We start from the raw sequence: 24,482 nt of genomic DNA on the forward strand, positions 1-24,482 counted from the left end.
ATGCATATGTAAAACTTCCCCCGTCACTAACTTGATTAGTCTGCATTACATTAACTGCAGGTTGCAGCCTGCTAAAAATGCCCAAAGGCAAATTTGCTTTCCATATAGTTTCAAGTCTCCGCCCTCAAATATAAAAAAGGGATTTTCCTCGGAGCATGACTTAGAAGGCTTATGCTTTTTGCATTTACAGCACTTTTGCAACTGTTCTGTTGTGAGGAGATGGAAGAGTGGGCTTTCAGCTGCCTCGGTTGGATTATGAAGGCGTATGGTCCATAGAGGTGAGTAGCTCAGCCCAAGTGACCTTGCTGCATTTCTCACCTCTGACATGGCCACGTAGATGAATCCAAGAGTGCTGAAAATGGGGAAAGATTTGATCAAGCATCAATTGTTGACATGAGACCAATACAGCTCTTCAATATGATTACATCATGCGTAATAGAATGTATTATTTAGCATCACATTAGTGAACCAAACTCTTCATACATTACTGAAAACTTCCAATGCCCCTTTTCTACTTTTCTGAATCAAAATTGTTTAAATTTCCATTCCATTAAACCTTTAATGAAAATAAATTCATGGCTTGAGGTTCAAATGGAGTAGATACGTGCTTCTGATGGCCTGTTAAACAGCAGCAATGAAGATCCCAGCTATGCAAAAAGGGCACAAAACTGATAGAGAAGGAAAATAGATCCCAGAAGACGGATTTGTAAAAAAATTCCTTTTCCCAGGAGTAAAATCTCACCCCTCACCCTGAAGGGATCAGCAGGGTTGGAAGCAGAATCTACTCCATGTCTCAGTTGTCTGAGTTGCACAAACTGTTAGACAGGGGCCATTAGAACCAGGCAAGCCTGTATTGGCAGGAGGCCTCTTAAGTAATTATTTCCCACTCTCTTTGTGTTTTGCTATAAACCCCGACAGTCTGTTTCCATAAGTACCTCTTTGAAGCCGCAGATGGCTACTTCAGAAACAATTGCCTTTGTCTCTGTAATTTGCATTGCCTGTGCCCTTAATACCATCATCACCTCTCCACCCTGTCTCCTGAGCAGGAGCACCACTTCTTGTGATGTCTTGCTTCTCAATACGCTTCCACCTTGCTTACAGCTGGCACACAGTGAAATAATACATTTCTCAAGAGATGAAAAATGCTGCCTTGCTTTCATGGGTTACTTGACCAATGATTTGTTTTGTTTTATTTTTTAATTTTAAGTTAGTGGCAAAGGTTTGATCTAGATCACCTGCAGTTCGGTTCACCATCAAGGGAACTGGCTCATTCATTATCACTTGGTCTTTAAATCAAGGCTGATGCTTTCTTAAGCAGAAATCATTAACATATGAACTGTAGGGCTTGATTCTGTTCACCTGTAGAAGAGAGTATAACTACCGCTGTTGCAGGAACCAACAGCCTAAGTTTTTTGCCTTGCTTCATCTGTCAGTTTATAGCAGTCTTCTGGCTTTCACATACTCTCTTCTAAAGACTGTGAAGTGTCTGTGGAGCTCTGGATGAGAGTAATCACATGTTGAGGGATGGATAGTTTAGGTCATCTTCCTCCTATCCTGACAGCCAACATGATGTGGTAGTTTTGATTGGTTTGGGGTTTTTTGTTTGTTTAGGGTTTTTTCTAGGGTGGGTTTTTTTCCCCCTTTCCTTTTTGGTTGCTTGGTTTAGTGTCATTTGGTTACTTGATGTTCATCAGTAGCTGTAGGGAAGCTGCTGTGCTGGAATAAAATGTGAGGCTGTTTCTGCCAGCCAGAAAATACAGCTATGTAGTCCCTCGCTGCCATCTTTGGTTTTGTGGGAAGGTACCAACATCCTTGTTATGACCATCTAATGCACACTGGCACATGCCTTGCTCTTCCGAGGTGTGGAGCAGGTTCATAACACTGCACCAATTACCATGGGGTGAGCGTCACGTAGCTGCACTCCCAAGCATACCAGAATGGCAGATGTGTGTAGTTTGATTCCTGTGGCAGGGATCTAGACAGATAAAATGTGTTAGTCTGTAGGCAGCCAGGCCCAGCTCCATCAGCTTTTTATGTGCATCATTGTGTGCTGTCGGTGGGTTTGACTGCTAGCCTTGCAGAACATTGATAATTATTCCTGCTCTTGGGCTTTTTCTTATTTTGGGCTCTAATCTAGGGCAGATGTTATTTTGAACTACATGATTCATGTCTGGTAGGTGGACACTTCCACGTGCAGCTGCAGTGCTGCTTGATCTTCCCTGGATGGGAGAAAACTTAATTTGTTTTGAGATTCATGACTGTTTTTCCAGGAGTTGGGCACATTAGAAATGCCAAGGCTGCAGGCATCTCTTGAGGTCATTCTTGTCCCTCTTCTGGATCACTTTATCCTAGAGAGGACTGCATGCCTTGGAGCCACATCAGTGGTTTCCTTTTACCACTTCAATGCCAGGATTAGGGCTATTTAAAAGCCATTGCAGAGTGGGTTTTCTGGTTGTTAGCTCCTGCCAGTTGGGAATGGGAGAGGTAGCCGAGCCCTGGCTTTGTCTGCTGAACCAGTTTTGAATGTGTACCAGGTGTCGATATTAGTAAATTGCAGAAGATACAGATTAAACCCCAGAATTTGCTCATCAGATTCTTAAATAAGCACACCAAACACATCTACTTCATTGCCATAGCTGTGTTTGTGTTAGCTAAGGGCAAAGGCAATAACCAACAGCTGATAGTATCACTGGTGCAACTGAATGGAAACAATGGGTATCTCGCTGCTCCTAGGAAGTGTCTGTACGGTTTGCTGTGTTGTCAGCATGTTAAGGTTATCATTAATGGTCTTTTTTCCTCCCCTTTTTTTGCCCCATTGGATTATCAGAGTGTTCAGTTAGTGGAACTCATAGTAATCCAGGGGTGCTTTCCAAAGAAAAAAGGTTACTTAGATACCTCGGTTATGCTGCTGGTGTGGAGATGGGATCTCTCATCTACGGCAGAGCCAGGCTGGCTTTGGTTTGCTGGTTGTTATCTCTGCATTTCTTGCTAAGACATTCCAGCGGTAAGTGGCTCTCAGGGTGCTGGGCCGACGGGTGGCTGTGCTGGCTGTGAGGAGCCAGCCTTCGGGGGTCACCCTGATGGGCTCAGCCTGCAGTGAAAGCCCGTCAAAGTGCCGCGCTATTCAGCTGCAGAGCTAACACGGAGGCAAGGCCAAGCCCTGCTCCAGGTGCAGTTCTCTCCGCTGATACCCATCTCTCTGCTTCTCATCCCTGGAATTTTGACTGCGCTGTGATTTTTTTTTTTTCTTTAAACACAGAAAACTCGTTAGAGATGAAACTTTCACACGATCAGAAACAGAACGCATCCCAGGAGTGGTACCTCCAGTATAGTTTTACTTTTAGTCATCTTCAGTTACACAGGGAGAATGCCACAGTCAGTGACTCTGCAACGTTACAACATGCACTTAATCCTAATAAGGAGGGAGAGGCTGTGGCTAACAGGTTGTTTTTCATCTCGTTTCATTTCTAAACAAGCTGATAACCAGCTCTGAATCATGAGTTCGGAAGAGAACTCGGAGCTTTTGTCAGGCCCAGCATTGTTTACAGGAAGATTTTTGTTTGCCTCTGGGGAGATGGTGACCCACAGATACTGAAGTTGCTCAGAATCCAAACCAAAACCGTGCTATCTCATTTTATTTCAGATTTGTAACTCAGATCAGGAGTGTCGGAAAGGTTCATTTAGTTTAGGTACAGTCGAGATAGGCCTTGGAAGAATACGGACTGATTTCTCAGCAGGTCCTGGGTGCAGAGAGGGGTTTGTATTGTTTCCTACAGGACTAGCCTGAAGGTTTGCCTTTGGGATTGTGGCTTGGCCGTTTGAATCCAGAACTTGTGGGCAGCCTTTGAAAGGAGTGTTTCTTTGAATTTTTATTCATTTATTCTCCTCAAAGCCTGTGTCCTGCCAGGACACTACACTCTTACTTGCTTTTTGTTCCAAAGATAGAGCATTCTGGCATCCCTCCAGTTTCTAAAACAGAAGTCTCCTAGAGAACCTGCTGCACAGGGTGATAGAAAACGATCTGATTTTACCTTCCTACCTTTCAGCTGCTGTCCCACACTCCTCACTCCTGGTGTACCTCTTAGTCGTGGCTAGATCCAGCCATGCTGGCTAGCACTCGACTCAACAAAAAGTCCCACTAATTGAGGACAGAAGGTACGTTTGTCATGGTGTGGATATGAAAGAGCCGTGGAAAAGAGCAGTTAGAAATGGAGGAGAGCAATTAAGCAGCCAGTCAACAAGTGTCCCCTTGTGCCTGTACGTGGAGGATGCTTTGGCCAGTGTCCTCCTCGTGTCCTTCAGGGATGCCTGGGGAAGGTCACTCTGGTGGGTGAAGCAGGGGAGAGCTTCAGGAAGGTCCTTAAGTATTTGTTGCTGTTAAATTCCTCCTCTGGCGATGGCTTTGCTTTTATGACCTGCCCTTTCTGTGCCTGTCATGTGTAAGTGGAAGGTGTGTTGAGAAGCTGAAATTTCCACACGGCTTAACCCCCTTGTGCCCTTTGCTTTGGTGCGACTCCTAAACGTAAACTCCAGCATGGGGCAGGTTAAGAAGGAAGGAGAGGCAGGTGCGGGTGGGGAGGGAGCTGTGAGCGGGGTCTCTGGGTGAGGGAACGGGGCAGCGGCTCTGCGGGGAGGAGGAGGGGGGTAGCAGGGTCAGCTGCTCAGGAGAGGGTCCGCGAGTGATGGGGAGTTGGTGGCCCCGTAGGTAGAAGGCAAGGGTGTGCGTGTAGGTGCTGGCAGAGGGGGAAGAAGGGCCAGGAGTGGGGGGCACGTTAGAAGGGGCAAAGAGGTGGGCAGGCAGGGGCGCAAGCAGGGCTGGAGAGCCCGGGCTGAGGGAGCGTGGGTGCGGGGCAGGGAAGTGGGTCGGGGTAAGGCGGGGGCCTGCGGAGGGCAGGGGGTGTTTAGCAGGGGAAGTGGGCAGGAGGCCGGCAGCGGCGGCCGGGCGCTCCCGAGGAAGTGGGCGCGGGGCTGGAGGAGGGTCCGCGGGCGCGGGGCCGGGCGGGCGCCGGGGCCAGGGGTGCCCCGGGGCGGAGGGTGCGCACGGCCGCAGCCCCGCCCGGGCCGCGGGGCAGCCCAGGGGCCGCGGTTCCCGGCAGGGCGGCGGGGGGCGGGCGGCAGCCGGGTCCGATAAAGGGCCGGGCGGCGGGCGGCGCGGGCAGAGCGGGGCGGCTCCGCGGCGGCGATGGGGATGCTCAGCCTGCCGGGCTTCCTCTCCTGCGGGAAGAAGAAGGTGAGGTGCCGGGGGGGGCGGCTGGCCGGGGGCGCCCGGAGAGGTAGGGGGCACCTGGGCAGGTGGGGTGCTGGGGGTACCTGGGCAGGTATGAAAGCACTTGTGCAGGTGGGATATCGGGGGTACCTGGGTATGTGGGGTAAGGGGGGTACCTGGGCAGGTGGGATGCTGAGGGTACCTGGGCAGGTATGAAAGCACTTGTGCAGGTGGGATATTGGGGGTACCTGGGTATGTGGGGTAAGGGGGGTACCTGGGCAGGTGGGATACTGGGGGTACCTGGGCAGGTATGAAAGCACTTGTGCAGGTGGGATACTGGGGCCACCTGGGCACGTGGGGTAAGGGGCCACCTGGGCAGGTGGGATACTGGGGGTACCTGGGCAGGTGTGGGAGAACACAGGCAGATGTGGGTACATCTGAGCAGGTAGAGTATAGAGGCGCTCAGGTAGGCACAGGGGCACTCGGGCCAGTAGGATGCAGGACCTGGGTAGCTGTGGGAGCACTGGCAGGTGAGGTCCAGACAGGTATGGGAACATTGGGGTGCTGAGGTAGGTAAACAGGGATGTGTTGGGATGGGCACCTGGGCAGGTATGAAGGGCACCTGGATAGGTGTTTTAAAGGTGAGCATACAGGTATGGGTGGGCATGAGCACCTGAACAGCTGTGGAGGCATCTGGGCATGTGTGGGGGCAGAGCAGGGAGTCCCCTGGAGATGCTGCTCCTAGGAGCTGGCAGCACAGGGGACTAAGGAAGGAGCAGGGCAAAACTGGCCGTGAAGGTTGTGTGGGCTTTCTGGTGGGACCCTTTCTCATAGGTCCATCTGTCTCATCAAGGATCAGGTGGACTGGCAGCCCACCTGACTCTGCCCACCCTGCCTAGCTGCCCTGCCCAGCGATGCCAAGGTGCTGCTCTGGACAGAGGAACGAGGATATGCCCGCCCCACTTGCCTATGGGGTGGTCCTGAATCCTTCCTCCTCTTTTCTTCCAAGGATTTCAGTTTGTCAAATGAAAAAGATGCCCATGCCAGTGATAGCGATGAGAACTCAGAGCGTGGTAACTGGTCAAACAAAGGCGACTACTTGCTCTCCATGGTGGGCTACGCTGTGGGCCTCGGCAACGTCTGGCGGTTTCCCTACCTCACCTACCAGAATGGCGGAGGTACCTGTATTGAATGGCAGTGTCGGGTGGGCACACCTTCCTGTCCCTGAGAAAGGAGGGCCAGCTCCAAGGGCCAGCCCTGAGGCCGGACACATTTTGTCAAAGCTGGATGTGAGCATAACCCTGGGAACTGGGTTAGTGCCCGCTGGTGGGAATGGGAAGAGGAGTAAGAGGTATCTCCGTGTTTTTTTGGTACCAGCCAGGAAGGGAAATAGTTTAAATAGCAAACATTCATCTGAATTAGAGAACTCTTCTGATTTAGTCATGACCAACGCGCATCTTTTTCTCAATGTGCCAATATCCTCTACCTACCTAAATAGCTGTTCTCCCTCCCCAGATTTGCCTCTGTTTATACACAGCGACTGAATACCCTCTGCACTTCTGTTTTGCCAGGCAAACCAGCTAAGCTGGAATAATTATTCAAGCTCAATAATTATCCCCATCAGATGCTTGGGAAGTGCGGAGCAGAGAGAGCCTCTACCTGCTTACACAATGAACTAGTGGCAAAGCCAAATGGAGGCACTGGCTTCCCTGGCTGCTATTCTAGAGCTTTGTCTACTTGCCAGGCAACCACTGGTAATTAAGGAGAGCGTAAACGCCGAGTAACTGCAGAGGACTTACTTGTATGTACTTATTTGCTCTGCCTAACAGTCATTGGAAGTAAAACTCTGGACTGTAAATGCAGCACAGCCCATACGGCTGCGTGTGGAACACGAGGAGACGTTCTTGCTACAGAACTTTTATTGGAGTGAGCTTGGCCGGGTTGCGTCACAGTTTTGTTGAAGAAAATTGTGACAACAAAATGAGTCGTGACATTGGCCCTTCTGCTAGACTTTTTTTCTTATCTGCTGCTGCAAAAGCTTTGCATTTAAAGCATATTTGTGCTGCTGCTTGTATCCTGCTCTGTGCCCCTTGCCCATGATTGATAAAGACAACTGTTACATCCTTGTTTCGAAACACAGGAGTAACCCAGTTAATTCTGTGAGACAATTTACTTGCTTAAATTACAGCAGGTATTTGCAGTTCCTTGCAGAACTGGGTCCTCAATTGCTTTGAGTTCACCGAGAGTGAAGAGGACAGATTTCTGTGGGGATATCAGGTCGTGTTTAGGAAATCTGTGCTCTCGCTTCCCTTATCTTCTGCATGCATACAAAGACGTGCCAGTCCCTTTCACAGAACAGGGCTCACATTGATACCTGGTTAATGTACACTTTAAAATGGACTTGAACAAGAGCCACACGGAGATGCTGGTTGACACAGGAGTCAGTCAACCATAGAAAATAATTTTCATGCTTTGATGTCCAGTAGCTACTCTAACAGGGCGGTTTGGAAATCACAGCTAAGTACATGAAGGAATGGTTCTGTTCCTTTTTAAATTAAAAGCTGGAAGATGAAATAGAAAGCAGACAAGGCCGATAGTGCTCACAGCTGAGCAGTGTTCCTGCCTGTATGAGAACACTATGCCTTTGATAGTTTTTGTAAAATCCTTTTAATTCTACAAGAAGCCATCCCACGTAAATCACCGTTTTCTCCCAGCAATCTGCATCTCTTCGTTGCAGGTACTGGTTAGTTTTATTAGAAAACAGGATTTACAAACAAATCTCTATTCTGCAAAAGCAAAAAAAATGCACAGTGAGATATTTGAGGCAGGGGAAGAAAGGGAGTATAAAATGTAATAGAACTACGGTGAATACTGGAAGTTTCATTGTTTTCTCTGTGTGTGTTTGTGTGTTTGTGGACTTTTTCCGTCTCTCCCCTCAGGTGCTTTTCTAATCCCGTACACCCTGATGTTGGCCCTAGCTGGCTTGCCCTTATTTTTCATGGAATGTTCCCTTGGGCAGTTTGCCAGTCTAGGGCCAATTTCCATCTGGAGAATATTACCATTATTTCAAGGTTGGTATTGTTATGTTTCTTTAGATCTTTTTTTATTCTAGTAATAAACAGATGTGAATTAATGATTTATTCACAAAGTTACTAATTCTGAGAAGCCAGTTTCCCTGTAGAGAATATTCCCGAGGTCACAAGGTCAATATTATTTTCCCAGGTAGATCTTCCTTATTATGCAATTATAATAACAGATGTGGATTAAAGATTTCCACAAAAATGTTGTCAATTATGAGAGGTTTTATCAATGATTTTCCTGGCAGAAGGAAATCACCCTGTTTGCTGTGTGAGGGGAAAATCTCAGTTAAACACCTGGCACTGTGTGCGACAGATGGAATACAATTTTTTAAAGTTAACTTTATTGGTGTTTCTTTACACTTCACATCCTATGTAGCTTGCAAGGCAGTTCCATGTTGGAGGGACTAATTCTGTATTTGGCTGTCAGCACCGGCACAGGCACGTGGGTCTGACTGCTTTATGCATACATTCATCCAACTCACTGCCTTGGGAGTCATCTGCTAGACTCTGGCTTCAAGAGGTGAGGTGCCTCTTGTGATAAGAGAAAGAGCTGCACACTGCAGTGGGAGTTCGCCTCTCTCCGTGAGGGTTTGAATTTCACAGGGAGACTTAGGTGTTTGCAAACAACTAACCATGTGCTTTACTTACCCCGTCCCTCCAGGTCCTGTACCGATGGGTGTAAAGGACTATGCAATTGGTCTTGTTTGCCCTTTTTATCTACCAGAGGAATTAATGTAGGAACAAGGAAGTTTCTGGTGAAATAAGAATTTTACTTGCCACCTAGTACAGAAACGAAAGAGATTACAGTCTGGCTGGCTGCCTGAACGTTCAACTTTTTTTGCCAGTCTCCGTTCTTCAGCACAAGCAACCTTTCACAAGAGCCGTGTATTTATCTTTAAAGCAAAAGTCTATAGGCACAGCAAATCTTTCATCATGTGTCTGCGAAGATACAAACTTCAGTGTAGTCTCCAAGATGATTGGGACAGTTTGGCAGACGTTCTCTCAGAAAGCCACAGAATAAAGTTAATTTTAACAAAAGAGGAGAACAGTACTATTGACACAGATTTATCCTTCTGTGTCAATTCTCATTTATTGGCAAAACTATTCATTACAGTGGGATCTTTAAAATGGCTTGGTCAGTCCTAATATACTTTCTTCAATTTTACTAAGCAATCAGAACTTCCCACTGAACTGGGAGACAACAAAGTACTCAATTTCTCCTTTAGACTTGGACTTAGCAACTAGTCCAATTTTTCTCTGGGCCTGATTCAAACTCTACGTCAAAACTACATTTGAGATGGTCAGTTTGGATCACGTCCCTCATTTCATGGCTTTACCCTTTCCCTGTTTGGTTGCTGTTAAAAATTATTGGGGAAAAAAAACCCCCACAAAAGAAATCCAGAAAACAACCTCAACAACTTCCTAAGTAGCCTTTTAAAAAATCAAGTGAAGTCTGTGTTGTGGTTTTTTTCTGTTTGTTTTGGGTTTTTTTTCCAACTCAAGTTTGCGGTAGTTAAGACATGTCTTTCTCTTTCCTAGGAGTGGGCATCACGATGGTCATCATCTCAACTTTTGTGGCGATCTACTACAACGTTATCATTGCTTATGCACTTTACTACTTATTTGCCTCATTTCAAAAAGTGCTGCCGTGGTCAGAATGCTTTTCCTGGGCAGATGAGTTCTGCAGCAAAACGCGATTAGGTACCTTCATTAACAGCTAGAGCTTAATATTACTGTTATGAATACTTGTACTTTGTACTGTTTTCTGGGAGAAATTACAGGAGCAAGACAGCTACCCATGGCTTGAGAAGTCCTTCCTGGAGTGATGCTTCTCTGCTTCCCTGCTACCAGCTCCAAGTGCCTGGGAATTCTAAAGAGAGACAGGCTGAAACCTTGCTGCGTCAGGGGTTCTTTCATTACCCCTTGCTCCCCCTGTGGCTGTGGGGGTGCACAGTACCTGAGTACCAGTACGGTGCTGGTTTTACACTTTATTAACTCCTCAGAACGTATCTCCATGCTATTGTTCTTGATGTTTGACAGCACATGTATGGCCAAACACTTGTTATCTCACTAGTTTCCATATCAGACCAGTGTAAGGCGAAGGTGAAGCTGGTGAGGTAATTAGTAGTTAGTAGCTGAAATGTGTTGCCAAGTGTTAGTGTAATTGTAACTCTCTTAACCAGGTATCTGGAAACCTCTTCTACGATTCGTAGGTTTCATAAAATGAAGTTGAGATGTTTTATTTAACAAAAAGTTGACACCTGCTTGTGTGCTAAACAAAAATATTTTAGCTCAACATTTGTAAGTGCTGCAGGAATACAAAACTGAACTGAAGAAGCTGTCCTGAAATATACTTCAACAAGACTTTTCTAGTAAATGCTATATAGAGTGTTCTTTACTGTATGTTCTGGCAAAAAAAATCCAAACAGTGCCTATTCCCCCCACCCCAAAAATGTTTAAAGAGCTCTAGTAAGCCCTCTGCCATAATAAGGTGAAGTTACTAGAAGATTATCTGTGTCTAACATTGTTTTGGAACAAAGATTTTTCATAGAGTAACCAAAGCTACAATCTGAACTATCCTCGGCTCTGCTTTTTGCAAGTATTTTTTGCAAGACAATAAGTGAAAGGTGGAGCTGAGCACACCAGATTCCTGGTGTTTTGATTTACAGTCAAAGTAGCAAAGTCACAGCTGCAAGTGATGGTTCAAGTCTGTTTCTAAATATTGTTAGTAGGCAAATGAAGCTGTAACTGTTTAAAAAACATATTTACTATAATAGTCTGATTTTTGTAATAGTCATCACTGTGTTAACGATCCCTTTTGCTTGCTTGCTTTCAGTAAGTGACTGCAACGCAACCTTAGATGGAGAAATCATTCATGCAAACTACTCGTTCATCACAAGCAACAATCTCACATGTCTGAATGGCACCATGAACTACAAACCAGTGCAATTTCCCAGTGAACAATACTGGAAGTAAGCAAATATTTTAAAGGAATGCTAAAAATGCATTTATTATGCATTGTGGTTTTGAATGTATCTTCTATTTTTGTCTCATCTGGCTGTCCAAAACCAATCTAGTCAACAGGGGTGGGCATGCGTATCTGTGCAGAGGGGACATAAAATTCAATTAATGAGTCTGGACCCTTAAAAAAAAATATAAAAAAATAAAAGAAGTAAAAGAGCCAACCTGTAGCAAACTGAAAAATACTCCAGCTTCAAGAAATTCTCTTCTCTGGAGTCCTGGTAGGGACTACACTAGCATCTTTATGTATAGCATACACTTCCTTTCAGGAGTTGCTGTGTAAAATATATTCACCTTATTCTGAATCTGGGCCTGCTGTGAAACTGCGGTTTCTTTAGCCCCATGGTTTCAATTTGCCTCATGTTCCTCGGGTTCCTGGGAACTGATGCTTCCTATGGGCTCTTCTTTTGCCATCAGAATTTCATGCTTAACACAAAAGAGCTGAGGTAAGCCTGATGGGCAATGTGTGGAGAGCTGGGGACTGTTAGACTTTAAAAAGAGGGGGACACTGCAGTTAAATGTTCAGTTTTTCAATGCCAATTGTGCAGTCCTAACAGCACCCTCACGGAAGCAGCTGCAGGGTCTTGTAATATCTGCAGAAACCAGCTTGCTTTCCTTCAAGAAATTGCTGCAGAGGAGCGTGTGCTGCTGTCGCCCTCATTGCAGCGTTTTGTGCTTTCAGTAAAGTGGCTCTCCAGCGCTCGAGTGGGTTGGACGAGACTGGTGGCATTGTGTGGTACCTGGCGCTCTGCCTCCTCCTGTCCTGGATGATTGTTGGAGCTGTGCTGTTTAAAGGAATAAAATCTTCTGGAAAGGTAAGTTAGAAAGAGCAGGTAGCAGACTTTTGGCCTGATCCCGCCCTTCCGATGTCAGTTGGACTCGGGGAAGGTTAGCACTAGGCAGGATGCAGTCTTAACCCACTATCATCTGCTGGACATGGCATTAGACTTTCTTCTGCTCCTTGGCTTCAGAACTGTTACATAAAATGTGAGTAAGGTGCTGATTACACAGCAGCTACTTAACACATGGGTTTTTTAGTTGCACCAGGGCTGCCATGCATCTGGGGATCTTGCTGTCACGCAGGTGATTCCAGCTGAGTTTTGGCAGTCACCCAGCCTGTTGTGATGGGTGTGTGCATGTGACTGCACACACCCTGGGAACACCCGGTCATTATTTGCACCTCCAGACTAGCTGTTTGGACAATACAGGTCAAGTCCTGTGAGCAGATGTGCGTGTGCAGCTTCCTGCCGGATTGTGAAATGTTGTTTGTACTCAGGATTCCAAGAGGCTTTTAGGGACCAGGTTCATAGGTGCTTGTTTTCCGACTCTGGCTCTACTGAGCTCCCATTTCTATGTGCCGGAGCACAGCTGCCTGGAGCTTTCCTTGGGCTAGCTCAGCTTCTCTCCAGACTTCAGACAGGCTGAATTTCATGATTCTCTGTGTGAGGTCCTTTTCCTGATTTAGTTCCTTTCTCCCCGTACTCCTTTCGTGTTGCATCTTTACTTCTTCCATCTTTGTTGCCTTCATTCATTCTCTCACCCTTTTTGTGCTGACTTTTTTTTATTTATTTATTTTGTCCTTTTGATTCCCTCTGTCATTGTGCCTTTCTAAGGTTCCTGTATGCTTGTCTTCCTTTGCTCTGATGCCTCCTCCAATTCTGCTTTCAATCTGGAGCTTTCTGCCCCCTCAGAACTTCAGGGTGGAGTATCTGTGCTTTCCCAGCCACAGCTGTCCTGCTGCACGGCTCCTCTTAAACTCACATTCTTTGGGTTCCTGGCAATTGGCTGTTCCTGTTGTCACTTCTCTTCTGTCATGAAGGTAAGCCTCCTTGAGGAGTAAGGTAAGGCTCAGAAGAATCTAGCTGGGCAGGAACAGGGCAAAGGTGAAGAGCAGAGAGAATTGCTTATTCCAAGCAAGTGTGAAGGAGGTCTTCAGAAGGCAGACTCACCACATGATGGTGCAATGCTATGGCTTGGTGTAACCAGCAGTACCGGGTCAATTATCTGCGTTGCACTGAAACTAAGGCTCAAGAAACAAGAGTATTGTTGGATGTAGCCCACGTGATAACAGCGCTGCTCAGCCCTGCTTCTGGCCTGGATCCCGTCGAGCTGGAAATTGTGTAGACAAACAACAAAAAAGATCTGTGTCTGAGAGAACCTAAAAGTCCTTGTTGTCAGTGAAGAAAGCTCCCAGCATGGCTCCCCCCCAGCCCCAGTCAGTCTCAGCAGGTGATAATTCCATCCTGGTCACCTATTTTTGACTGGCTTTCAGTTTGCATTTGTTAGGAGCATTGTCTAGCCGGAGTCTTCTTGGGTAGTTGAGCCCCGGCCTTGCTACAGCAGTAAATCAAGTCAGAAAACACATTTCTGAGACTAGTCAAGTGCTGTCTGAAAAGTGGGTATGTGGCTTGGGCCTGCTGCTTCTGCTGGAATGCAGCTCCAGAACCGGCTAAGCCAGATGGTTTAATGGTTGGCGTGTGTGCGTTCTCTTCCCTGGTCGCCTGTTTTTCATTTGACCTAGCAGACCTTACCCTAAAACCTGGCCGTTCCTCCTGCACAGAGGTACGTGCATCCCCTCGCTTCTCACGTGTCCCTGCCCTGTTTTCTGCAGGTTGTCTACTTCACCGCGCTCTTCCCCTATGTCATCCTGCTCATCTTGCTGGTGCGAGGTGCTACCCTGGAAGGTGCTCTGGATGGCATCGAATATTACATTGGGAGGCAGTCCAACATCACCAAGCTGATGGAGGCAGAGGTGAGAGACAGCGTCGGCCCCAAGAGCACAACATGTTTCTGTGGGCTTGTCACTTACAGAATGCCTGCTTTTTGATCCACGCGGGTGGTTCTTCATTTTGTATCTGCAGCTAGGTTCTCCTTCGAAAGCAACCCCCAACTCTATCAGAAGTCCAAGCTCCTATTCTAGCTACTCTCAATCTAAAAACCAGCCACACTCTGCCCTCTCCCTGCCACACCACTGACACCAGCACTGGTGGTGGCTTTGGGCAGCTCTGGGGGTTGTGCTGCAGTTTCGCCTTAGCAAAGCCTGCTGAGAACATTCTTGCTGTGGGATCAAGCACTGTTCTTGCATGTACCTTACTTGCTTTGGTTTCTGATAATTTCAAAGGACTTTATCAGAAGGTTGAAGGGATGCCAGAGTTTGAAATTCAGGCTGTGCCTTGCCCAGGAAATTAAACCTGGGAAATTAGGTGGACCGGGAAGGGCGCCTTGTGCAAAGGGGGCTTGGATATTTTTTGTTCTGGCTTATGGTAACATTAATTCAGTTTTACCAAAAGCAGGCATGAAGTGTGATATTTATTTGTGGTACTTCATGTGAGCATTTGGCACTAACTGAGGGAGTACAGCAGAGGCACAAGTGGTTTGTCTGGGTCACAGTGTGAGGGGCACAAGTGGGAGAGCACATGGAAGTTCTCGCTCCTGCAGCCTGGTCCTGGTTTCCCTTTTTTGTTGGCACTGTGAAAGGTTCCTATCTCGCTCGACAACCCACATATGTGAATGAGCTGAATCTCTTCTCCAGGGTTAGCTCAGTAAGATTGAAGTATTTAGAAATATACTTGGGATGTGACCTTTGGAGATCATAGAAGATAATATTTGTGCTTAAGACTGCAAGGTCACCAGCGTGCTATATCCTACCTACTCTAAAGCCCATGTGAAATGGAATTAGATATTCAGGCTAAACGCAGGGAGGAGGGGGGAAACAAAAGAAAAAAACCCACCTGGAACTTCCACAGAGGGCAGACTTAAATGTTTGTAAATAATACAGTAATTCCTATGTTCTTATTTCTGGTAGGTTTGGAAGGATGCAGCCACCCAGATATTCTACTCCCTGTCCGTGGCATGGGGCGGGCTTGTTGCTTTGTCTTCGTACAATAAGTTCCACAACAACTGCTACTCGGACGCTATTTTAGTTTGCGTAACTAACTGCCTCACCAGCGTATTTGCTGGGTTTGCGATATTCTCTATCTTGGGACACATGGCATTTGTGTCTGAGAGACCCGTCTCAGAGGTTGTGGACTCAGGTAGGCTGATAGTTGTGCTGTCTGTATTTGGATGTGCTTTGACCAAGGCATGACACTGACCTCCATCCTTCTGCTGCTTTCCAGGGTTTGATCTGGCATTTGTAGCCTACCCAGAGGCACTCTCCAAGTTACCAGTTTCTCCTCTGTGGTCCTTCTTGTTTTTCTTCATGCTCCTGCTCTTGGGCCTTGACTCCCAGTTTGCCACCATAGGTGAGTGGGGTTTTAAGTGACCCACGGCTTTTCAAATGACCATTACCTTTAGTAATTGTGCTACTCAAAACCCCACACTTCTTCCTTCGCAGAAACACTTACAACCACCATACAAGATATATATCCCAAAGCGATGAAAAAGTTAAGAATCCCTATAACCCTGGGTGTGTGCATATTGCTCTTCCTTCTCGGTCTTACTTGTGTTACTCAGGTAAGACATTAAATTCTGTTTTGGCGGTGAGTTTAGTTACGCTGCAAGTGATGAACTCAAGTTAAATACCCTTTCTGACTGTTCCTGTTTGCATGGATTGGTCTGAGAAACACTTGAATTCTGCCAGTGTGCCTGGACATGCAAATAAAAATTCACAGAGGGAAGCTTGAAGAACCTAAGGTTTTCTGTGATTATTGAACTGAGATGTGCTTTTAAGAAGAAGGCCTGTACCAAGGCTATGAACCATCAACCTGTTTTATTGCTCCTCAGTTCAGATTGTGTAATCTCAAGCATAAACATACGGTGTGTCTGCAGCACTGTGGGTACCGCTAATAGATGATGACGGGATCTTTTTGTTCAGCACTGGCTACCAAACAGGGCAGGATTTGAGAGATGGCCTATTCATGTCATAAAAACTTATTAGCTCACGAGCATCTGTAGATCGTATGGTTACTTCTTGTATGTGTGTATTTATATATACATACATACGTATACACACATATATACTTAAAATTCCGTATAGGTAACCTGGGGAAAATTTCCTGAGGCAATTGTCTTTAAGGATATAAAGGTTCATTGCAATTAACCTATCTAGAAATGCAGATTTATGCATGTAATTAGACTGAGAATGTGAAGTAGATAATTGTGGTGAATAGATGGTTGTATAGCCAAGCAAGGCACGTAAGTTATGAAACATGGTGGCAGGGAAGCTTGCAAAGGACTTAGTATGCAAGAGTGTGAAATGACTTAAGGCTTGTTTCCTGCTCTGTGATCCTGCTGTTGCGTGCTGGTGTTTACAGCTGTGTTTAACCCACGTGGAAAACACGTGTGTGTAGGAGTATACAAGCCTACCAGAAGTGATAACTGGTATTGCTGTTGCTGTAGCTCAATATTAAAACTCCAGAATCAGCTTTAATAAGGTAGTTCCACATTTAAATGTTGCTTTCAACTGTTTATATACACTCTGCATATACATATATTTTGTTATTAGTATGCAAATTGACAGAATTTTGTCAGATGTGCTTTTCAACTTTGCATAAGAGATATTTAAACAAAACAATGCTCACAAATGTGTACCTTATTTCAAGAACTGGGAATTTAAAAAACTCAGGCTGGTTATTAGTTAAACTGGCCTGAACAATGCAACTTATTTGCATAAAGATGTTACTGGGATTGAGTAAGTTTTTTAACCTCTCTATTGTTTGTTCTACAGGCAGGAATTTACTGGGTTAACCTAATAGATCACTTTTGTGCTGGATGGGGAATCCTTATTGCAGCTGTCCTGGAGATAATAGGCATCATCTACATTTACGGTAAATTATTTGCACTGAAGTTATATGATTTGACTCTGCGGTCCCTGGCAGAGTGTATATTAAACTTTAATTACTGCTATAAGGCATTTAAAACGTAACTGTCTGAAAAGCTTTAATGTTTACCATAGAACTGGAGAAACTGTCCTTGACCATTGCCTTTCTTCTATGACTTCTGATTAACAACACCTGCAAGGGAGCCGCCTGCTTTACAATGCACCCTACGATTGTCTCTCAACAGGAGGAAACAGGTTCATTGAAGACATCGAAATGATGATTGGAAAGAAGAGCCGTTCATTCTGGCTGTGGTGGAGAATGTGCTGGTTTTTCATTACTCCTGTGCTGTTAATGGTGAGTGTAGGTCACTGGATTGCATTAGCGTGACAGAGCTTAGTAATTTGGTAGTGAAGAGGTTTCCACGTGAGGGTTCAGGGCTGGGTGCCCAGGCCCTGTATAAAGTTGGGGTACGGCTGTGCCAATGAAACAAAGTACGCGCTACCCATGCTTTCTGATAACTTATCGCTCTTCCCTGGGTACTCTGCCGGTGGGGCTGGCCATTCAGATCAGTTGCTGGTGAGCTGGGGCTGTACTCCTGAGGAGTAACATACAGCAAACAGATTGTCCACTTTAGCAGCTGGATTAGCTTCATTTCAGACTGAGAAAATGTTTTGAAAACCTAGCTCGTTTTTTCCCCTTTGAGGGACACATCGTTTTGGGGACAGATCCCTGGCTTGGGCTTGCTCTTTGGATGTTCCCCTGTCTGAGATTTATTTTTTTTTTTAAGTTTTGTTGTGCATGTGTCAGTTTTTCATTACTCCTGTACTTCTAATTGTGAGTGTAGATGGTTGGATTATCTCGCTATGAGAGATTTTATTAGCATCACAAATCCGGGAGCAGTAGCAAATCACTCTGGCCAGCACATTACCTTTAATCTGTCCAGGCTACAGTTTAAAAATTGCTGCTTAAAAAGTCTTATTTTCGCAGCAATATTCACCAGTGTTTAATCTTAGATTCTTTCCCATATTCCTGTAAATAATGGAACATGGGAACATATAAAATGTACAGAGAAAGGTACAGGGCTCCTCCAGCAATGTATGTATTCTCCAACGTAAGATTTCAGCGGGACCCAGAGATCAAGTTCTGTTTAAACACAGAAGTACTTCAAGTGTTAGGGTGCCTATCAGTGTCATCCTTCAGTCTTACTGTTTGGCCATGACTGAACACCAAATCCTGCACAACCATTATCACACTCAGAAAGCAAGAGGGAACTGTGTGCAATTTGTAGATAGCGCTTTTTTTTTTTTTTTTTTTTTTTTTTAACCCACTTGGAAATACAGTGCGAGTTCAAGTTAGCTGTAAATCTGCTTTTCTCTCCTAATCTTTTTGCCATTTTTTATAGGCCATTTTGGTCTGGTCTTTGGTCACGTTTTCACCTCCCACTTATGGCTCAGTGTTATATCCCACGTGGGGAACTGCTGTTGGCTGGTGCATGATTATCTTCTGCGTTATCTGGATTCCCATCGTCGCTATTGTAAAAATAATTAGAGCAGAAGGAAACCTTTGTCAGGTAAGGGCACAAAAATCTGTCATGGCTTCAAATCTTGCTCTCCTTGGCATTTTCAGGAATACCTGTGCTTTATTCTCAAAAATTTGAGGTTCACTACCTTGAGGTATTCGTTAATTGGGCTTTTAGACAAAAAAAATCTCTGGTAGTTGCATCAGAGGCAAATTTACCCTACTGTGTTCTGAGACGATAAAGTCTAATTCTTTGGGAGTCACCCATACATTCAAGAGTGATTTTCATGCTTTCTGTTGTTCCAGCTGCTTTAAAAATTTCTATCCCCATGTTGTTTTCTGGAATGTTGCCTCCCATTCCTTGCAGAAAAAAGCAAGTACAAGATCTGAGTTATGCTTTTCTTGCCAAGCTTTGCCAGAGACTCCTGTTGGTCATAGCTTTCCCTGCTTGACTTCAATGTCCAGAATCTACTGAACCCAAAGGCATTTGGAATGATTTGTATAAAACTTCGGTTTTGTTTGTTGGGGTGTTTTTTTGCTGAGTTGCAGGGCATACCTACAGTTACAGCTTTACCAAACTTTAAAAACAGCCAGAACTAAGGTAAGACATTAAGTGCCTCTTGTTTTTGCTTTCCAGCGCATTGTAAGCTGCTGCAGGCCCACTGCAAACTGGGGTCCCTACCTGGAATGTCACCGAGGAGAAAGATACAGCCATGTCGTAGATCCCAAAAAGGAAAAGGAACATGAGATTCCTACTGTGTCTGGCTTCGTATACACTCAACAATGAGCTGGCCATTTGGATGACAAATTTTTCATATAAGTGTGGTTTTTTTTCTTTAACTATTAGAAAGTGACAATGCAAAACAACAAAAAAAAGCAAACCAACCTTCTGCCCTTCAAAACCCAGCCCCCGAATGGAAATGAGCCGTATTATTTATTTTTAGTGCTGTGTGTTTGGGGAGGAACAGGTAGATTAGATGCTGAGATCTCCCCAGGTGTTTGGGTTGTGAGGGCAGGAAAATACATTGCAGGCTCCCCAGGCTGATGGACTAGGCATGCTTAACCCCATCCAACCAGTATCCAGCTGGACTGCAGATACAGGTGTGGAAGGGGACAAAGACACATTCTGGTGCTTCCCAGGTACAGGAGATTGGAGCCAAATGGTGCTGTGCTTGCATGCCCTGATGTGCTACGGGCAGTTACTACCTTCTGCTGTGCTTTGCTATCCACAGTGGTGTGCAATTGGCAGAGAGGTAAATGCATGTGCTGCTGCCTGACACCGTAGCTCAGGGCACAGGAATAATTCTTTAAGCCTTGCTCAGTGCTGTGAGGCTGCTCAGGATTTGTTGTTGACTACAGTGTGTGTGCGTGTGTGTGTGTCGTTTGTACATCTAAATATTGGGTGGCAAAAATTTGCCATCACAGGAAATAAGGTCTTAACATGGCAAAAAAGCAGGCTTCTCTCTCATTATTCCCCTTGGGATCCCCAAAGATCCATCTTTTGTGTCATGCCCCATGCTCAGTATTCATCTGTCTATAATTCAAAAATCCTGTGTTTCCGTATTCTGTCATTAGGCACTGCAGAATGAAATAGTAACCACTGAGTTCTGGTGCGTCTGCTCTCCTACACTCACCAAAGCGTTACCTGCCAGTTTGTCATCTACATCTTTCACTCAGGCTTGGGTTTTCCCTACCAAAGCAGACCCAATGTGCTTTTTAAAGACTTGAAGCAGTGTTATCAGTGTTGTGGTAGAGCCAAAAGAAGCAGAACTTTACCCCAAGTGAAGGTTACAACTGCCTTTTAGTGCTGTCACTCCAAAATTTGCTGATATCATGAGATTATTGAAAAGTTAGGAAGTTTGTGGTGCATTTGGGAACACAGATTTATGCTCCTGCCTAGGCAGGAAGGGGTTAGGTTAAGAGAACCTGACTTCACTTGTAATACAAGTGAATTCCTGATAACGGAAAAAAGACCTATGGACTGAATGAATAAATTTCGTGTGCAGAAGAACATCTCTCTTGCTGTGATAATGGTTCCTCGGGAACAATGTAGCAGGGTTTCTAGCTGTCACTTCCTCTCAGGGCTTTGTTACTGTTTCTGGACGTGAAGGAGTGTGGAGAGTGGCTTGTTGCCCAAACTGCATGCCTCAATGTATGTTTTATACTGGTATTTTTGTGACAAATCAACACTTTATGGCAAATAAATGTGATTTTCTGTTTTTAATGGTTTTGGAGCTGGAAAATGAGATTTTAGTGTCATGTATGGGGCGGGGCAGTTGTTGGGAAAGGGAGTACTGCCAACTTTTCTATGATCCTAAGACTTTGGGAGATTAAACTGGAAAGATTCAACCTCCTTGTCTTAAAAGAGTTTAGGCTCTAGTCCAATAGCCCTGTTTTGGACCAGGCTCTGAAAATACAGAAAGTAATTGAGTGGGAATTTATAAAAAGGGCTGTGGGATTAAAGCCTATAACAGAAGCTGGTGAAGAGGACCCCTTTCCTGCACTCCAGTGCTCTAGGGTCATGGTCTGGCCACAAACCAGCAGAAAACAGTGCTGCCGCTGGTCCTGATGTGTGGAGAGGCTGGGAGCAGGAGGGAGGATGAGCTGCAAAGCTGTCGTGCTCATCCCCCAGTGCACCATCTGTCGGAGCTGCCACAGTGGGCAGCAGCTCATCCCTGGGAAGGGACAGGCTCTGCAAAGGAGGGAGAAGTTAGTCAGTAACAAGTGAGAGTGCTCCAAGAGGTGGTGAGGAAGCAGGCTGGCCAAACCAGCTTCAGAAAGAATCCAGGAAAGTTTTGGCAAAAGAGATGCTGAAGACTAATACCAGCCATCTACTGCCCTGCAGGAAGCCCCTTTGAGGCTTCTTCTGCTCTGGACTTGTCTCATGGGCTTCTAGAAGCTGTTTTCATGATGTTGCACTATCAAAACCTCCCAGAGGAGTGACAGAAGACAATTTCTCAAGGGCTGGGGATCCAGTTTAGGTGCTTTCTCTTTTCTTCAAGGTAAGAAAATTCCCCAGTTCTGAAGGCAAGGTTTGCTCTCCTGGCCCCTGGCAGAGCTGGGATCCCACTCTGCGTGTGCATGCCTGACATCTCCCCAGTACCTCCAGCTTCTGTTACTCTCTTTGGGTTGATTTATTCCTGAGGTTGCTGACTGCTGGCATCTGCTGAGGAGTCTTGAAGAGTATTTAGGAGTTGCCGTTCACACTCTGGCCCAGCAGCTAGGGTTATTTAATAGCCCCTGAGGGTAACGTGAAGAATTAAGTGTCCATCGACACTGCTCTGCAGGCAGGCTGGGCTCAGCCCAGCAGCCCTGGCACATTCCTCACCCGCACAGGCTGTTGCCCAGCATCCCGGTGTCTGCAGGGTCGAAAAATCAGCAGTGCCAACCAGCGCAGCATTCCTGGTGAAGGAGGATGCTCTGTGTGAGCAGGTGGTCAAAATGCCTGGAATTTGGAGTTTTTTACTCTGAGGAAAAAAGGAAAATAATTCTGCTTTGGATCCAGATAAACAGGAGTGAAAGGAAAACTCTTGAAAAGAAATAAGTAGAAGTGCAAAAGAAGTAGGTTTGCTTTGAATTTTGAGCCAATCCGAGTATGGTTTCAGTCAGGAAAGAGAACACAGACATGTGCAGTTCCAAAAAGCGCTATCTGTAACATGGAAACACTTAAAATGGCATTTCAACTGGCATTTGTATATGTATGTAAAGAAATTTTTTAGGGGCCAAGATTATGAAAATAAATTTTAAACCCCCAAGTTATTTCTATTGCAGAGACCGCTCATAAGTAGGAAGTAAAAAAAAAAAAAAAAAAAAGAGAGAGAGAAACAACTGAAAAAAGAGTATTTAATTTCACTTCTACCACATCATTTATTTGCAATAGGACATTTTCCAGCCCGGGCTGCGTGGCAGTGTGCTAACCAGCAGAGAGCACCCTGTGCTCGCGTCTCCTGCTCAGCTCGGGGGAGTGGGGGCCTGCAAGGGGCGGTGGGACCCCCATCCCATCCCGAGAACGGCCGGGATGCTGGCTTGCTCCTTGATCCGTGGCCCTGGAGACTGCAGTGTAAAGCTGTCATTTGGCACTCGCTACTGCCTGCCTGGTGGCTCCTGAATAGTGTCTGAGCTTTGAATCGGACTGGCCGTATCGAATGGTCTTTTTTATCCAGTTCCAGGTGTGTCAAAAATATAGCTGGTGCTCCCTGGCTTTGAGCTCAGCATCACATCAGCAATACAGCTGCCCTGTTAAAGCCACTCTGGCCCCTGCAGGCTGGAGTTGATCACGGGTTATCTCAGCAGACAGGTTGTCCCAGTAAGTGGACCTTTCCAGCCCCACATCGCAATTTTGTGATGTTTCACACCCCCACTCCCAAGTCCCCAGAGCTCAGCTGAGCCTCACCTTGTTCTCATTCTCCATGCCTATGGATGATGTGGCCTCGAGCAAGTGTCCCCTTCCTGGCTATTTTTAAAGGGTTTTTTTGTAAGAAGCAGTAGCATAGACCCAGAAGCAGCATGCATGTTTTTAATTGAAGTCTTTATTTTCTTGTTTCAGCTTTAAATCTAATTTTCCATCATTTTGTGGGTCTGTGGCAGGGCTTTGTGTTGTCATTTGGCTTCAGATCCACGGCCATGGCTGTGGCTGATGTGGGCATCGTGGCACCGCAGTCAGGCTCCAAGCCATAGGGCATCTGCCCCAACTAGTTTGGTGTAATGATTTGTTTAAAAAATGAAAAGTAAACAGTGCTGGTAGCTTTTTTCATGGGATCGTTTGGTAGATCCCCTAAAGTCTAGAGCCACAGAAGTCAAACAAATGAGAGAGAGCAGCCTCTGAGCAGGCAGGGGAGGAGGTGATGAGGGACTGGGAAGCTCCGGTGAAAGGGAAGATAGAGCAGCAGGTTAAACTGGATCTTCCACTGAAGGAAGTGCAGTGGGAAATGGCAGCCTTACCTGGGGTGACTGCTCAGTCGAAGCCAGGCTGACTGACAGCACAGCCACAGCTACCAAAAGAAGGTTTTCTTCCTCAACAAAACAATCTCAAGAAGGCTTGAGATAAATCAGTTCAAGAAAGTTATCAGTGCGTGATAACACAGCCTGTTATGAAAGTAAAACTGCACCTCAGTGAAGCATGGAGTCAGCACAGAGGTGAGGTGTATGTGTGCATCTTTAATGTGATGTGCAGCTCCCTCAGCTCAAAAGGCAAAGCAGGATGAAGAGGTACAGAGAAAGCACCAAAAGACAGCGTGTTGGAATACGCTCTGCTCAGCAAGCAAGTAAAAGGAACAAGGATTTTGCTTTGCAAAAATCAGGGTTGGAGAGCAGAGCAAATAGCCATCTGTGGAGTGATGAAGGGGACTAAGGAATGGCTATTCACTATTTCTAGTGATTTTAGAACCACAGAAAAGACAGGAACTTATCAGGTGGCAGCTTAAAAGTGAAAGGAGGAATGTTTTGCCCAATGTTCAGTCCAGCTGTAGAGCTCCTTGCCAAAAGGTGTTGGTACTAAATGCCTGCATGGCTTCAAAATCATTCAGAAAAACTATTGAAGAAAAAAAACCCAAAACCTCAACAAGACACTACTTCTGGTTCAGGAAACTTTAAGAATACTAGGAAAGCAGGTCTGTAATACTTCTACTGCTCTCACGCTCCTCCCTGGGTGTCTATGCTAGGCTGGTGTCAGAGACAAGATGCTGGCCTGGCCTGGACCTTTGGTTTGACCTTGTACAGCCGTCCCAGAGAGCAAACATTGAGCTCTGCGATTCATATTTGCAGCCTTTAACTCATTTACAAGAAAATGCAGATTGTTGCCAAGAGAAACCTATTGAATTTTCTCTCCTGTGCATGCTCTGCCAGACACAGATTCATGTTCAACAGAGCCTGAACACAGTTTCATCTGGACATCTC

At 45.7% G+C, this 24,482-nt stretch overlaps 1 protein-coding gene across 1 annotated transcript; it reads left to right on the forward strand.

The window, feature by feature from the left end:
- Window positions 1-5,166: 5,166 nt before the first annotated feature.
- SLC6A14 (solute carrier family 6 member 14) lies at window positions 5,167-20,816 on the forward strand. Its single transcript, XM_037408469.1, has 14 exons — window positions 5,167-5,230; window positions 6,216-6,384; window positions 8,146-8,277; window positions 9,826-9,987; window positions 11,123-11,258; window positions 11,990-12,122; window positions 13,919-14,059; window positions 15,113-15,341; window positions 15,426-15,551; window positions 15,644-15,762; window positions 16,976-17,075; window positions 17,314-17,423; window positions 18,472-18,639; window positions 19,225-20,816. Exons 1-14 carry the CDS (start codon window positions 5,183-5,185, stop codon window positions 19,372-19,374), a joined length of 1,923 nt encoding a protein of 640 aa, XP_037264366.1. The 5' UTR covers window positions 5,167-5,182; the 3' UTR covers window positions 19,375-20,816.
- The last annotated feature ends 3,666 nt before the right edge of the window (window positions 20,817-24,482 follow it).

Source organism: Falco rusticolus, chromosome 14 (assembly GCF_015220075.1).
Source record: "Falco rusticolus isolate bFalRus1 chromosome 14, bFalRus1.pri, whole genome shotgun sequence".
NCBI lineage: Eukaryota > Metazoa > Chordata > Aves > Falconiformes > Falconidae > Falco > Falco rusticolus.

Coding starts and splice junctions, on each gene's coding strand:
- SLC6A14 (XM_037408469.1), top strand. CDS start 5,183: ATGGGGATGCTCAGCCTGCCGGGCTTCCTCTCCTGCGGGAAGAAGAAG. Junction 11,259..11,989: donor CCCAGTGAACAATACTGGAA/GTAAGCAAATAT, acceptor TTGTGCTTTCAG/TAAAGTGGCTCTCCAGCGCT. Junction 12,123..13,918: donor GAATAAAATCTTCTGGAAAG/GTAAGTTAGAAA, acceptor TGTTTTCTGCAG/GTTGTCTACTTCACCGCGCT.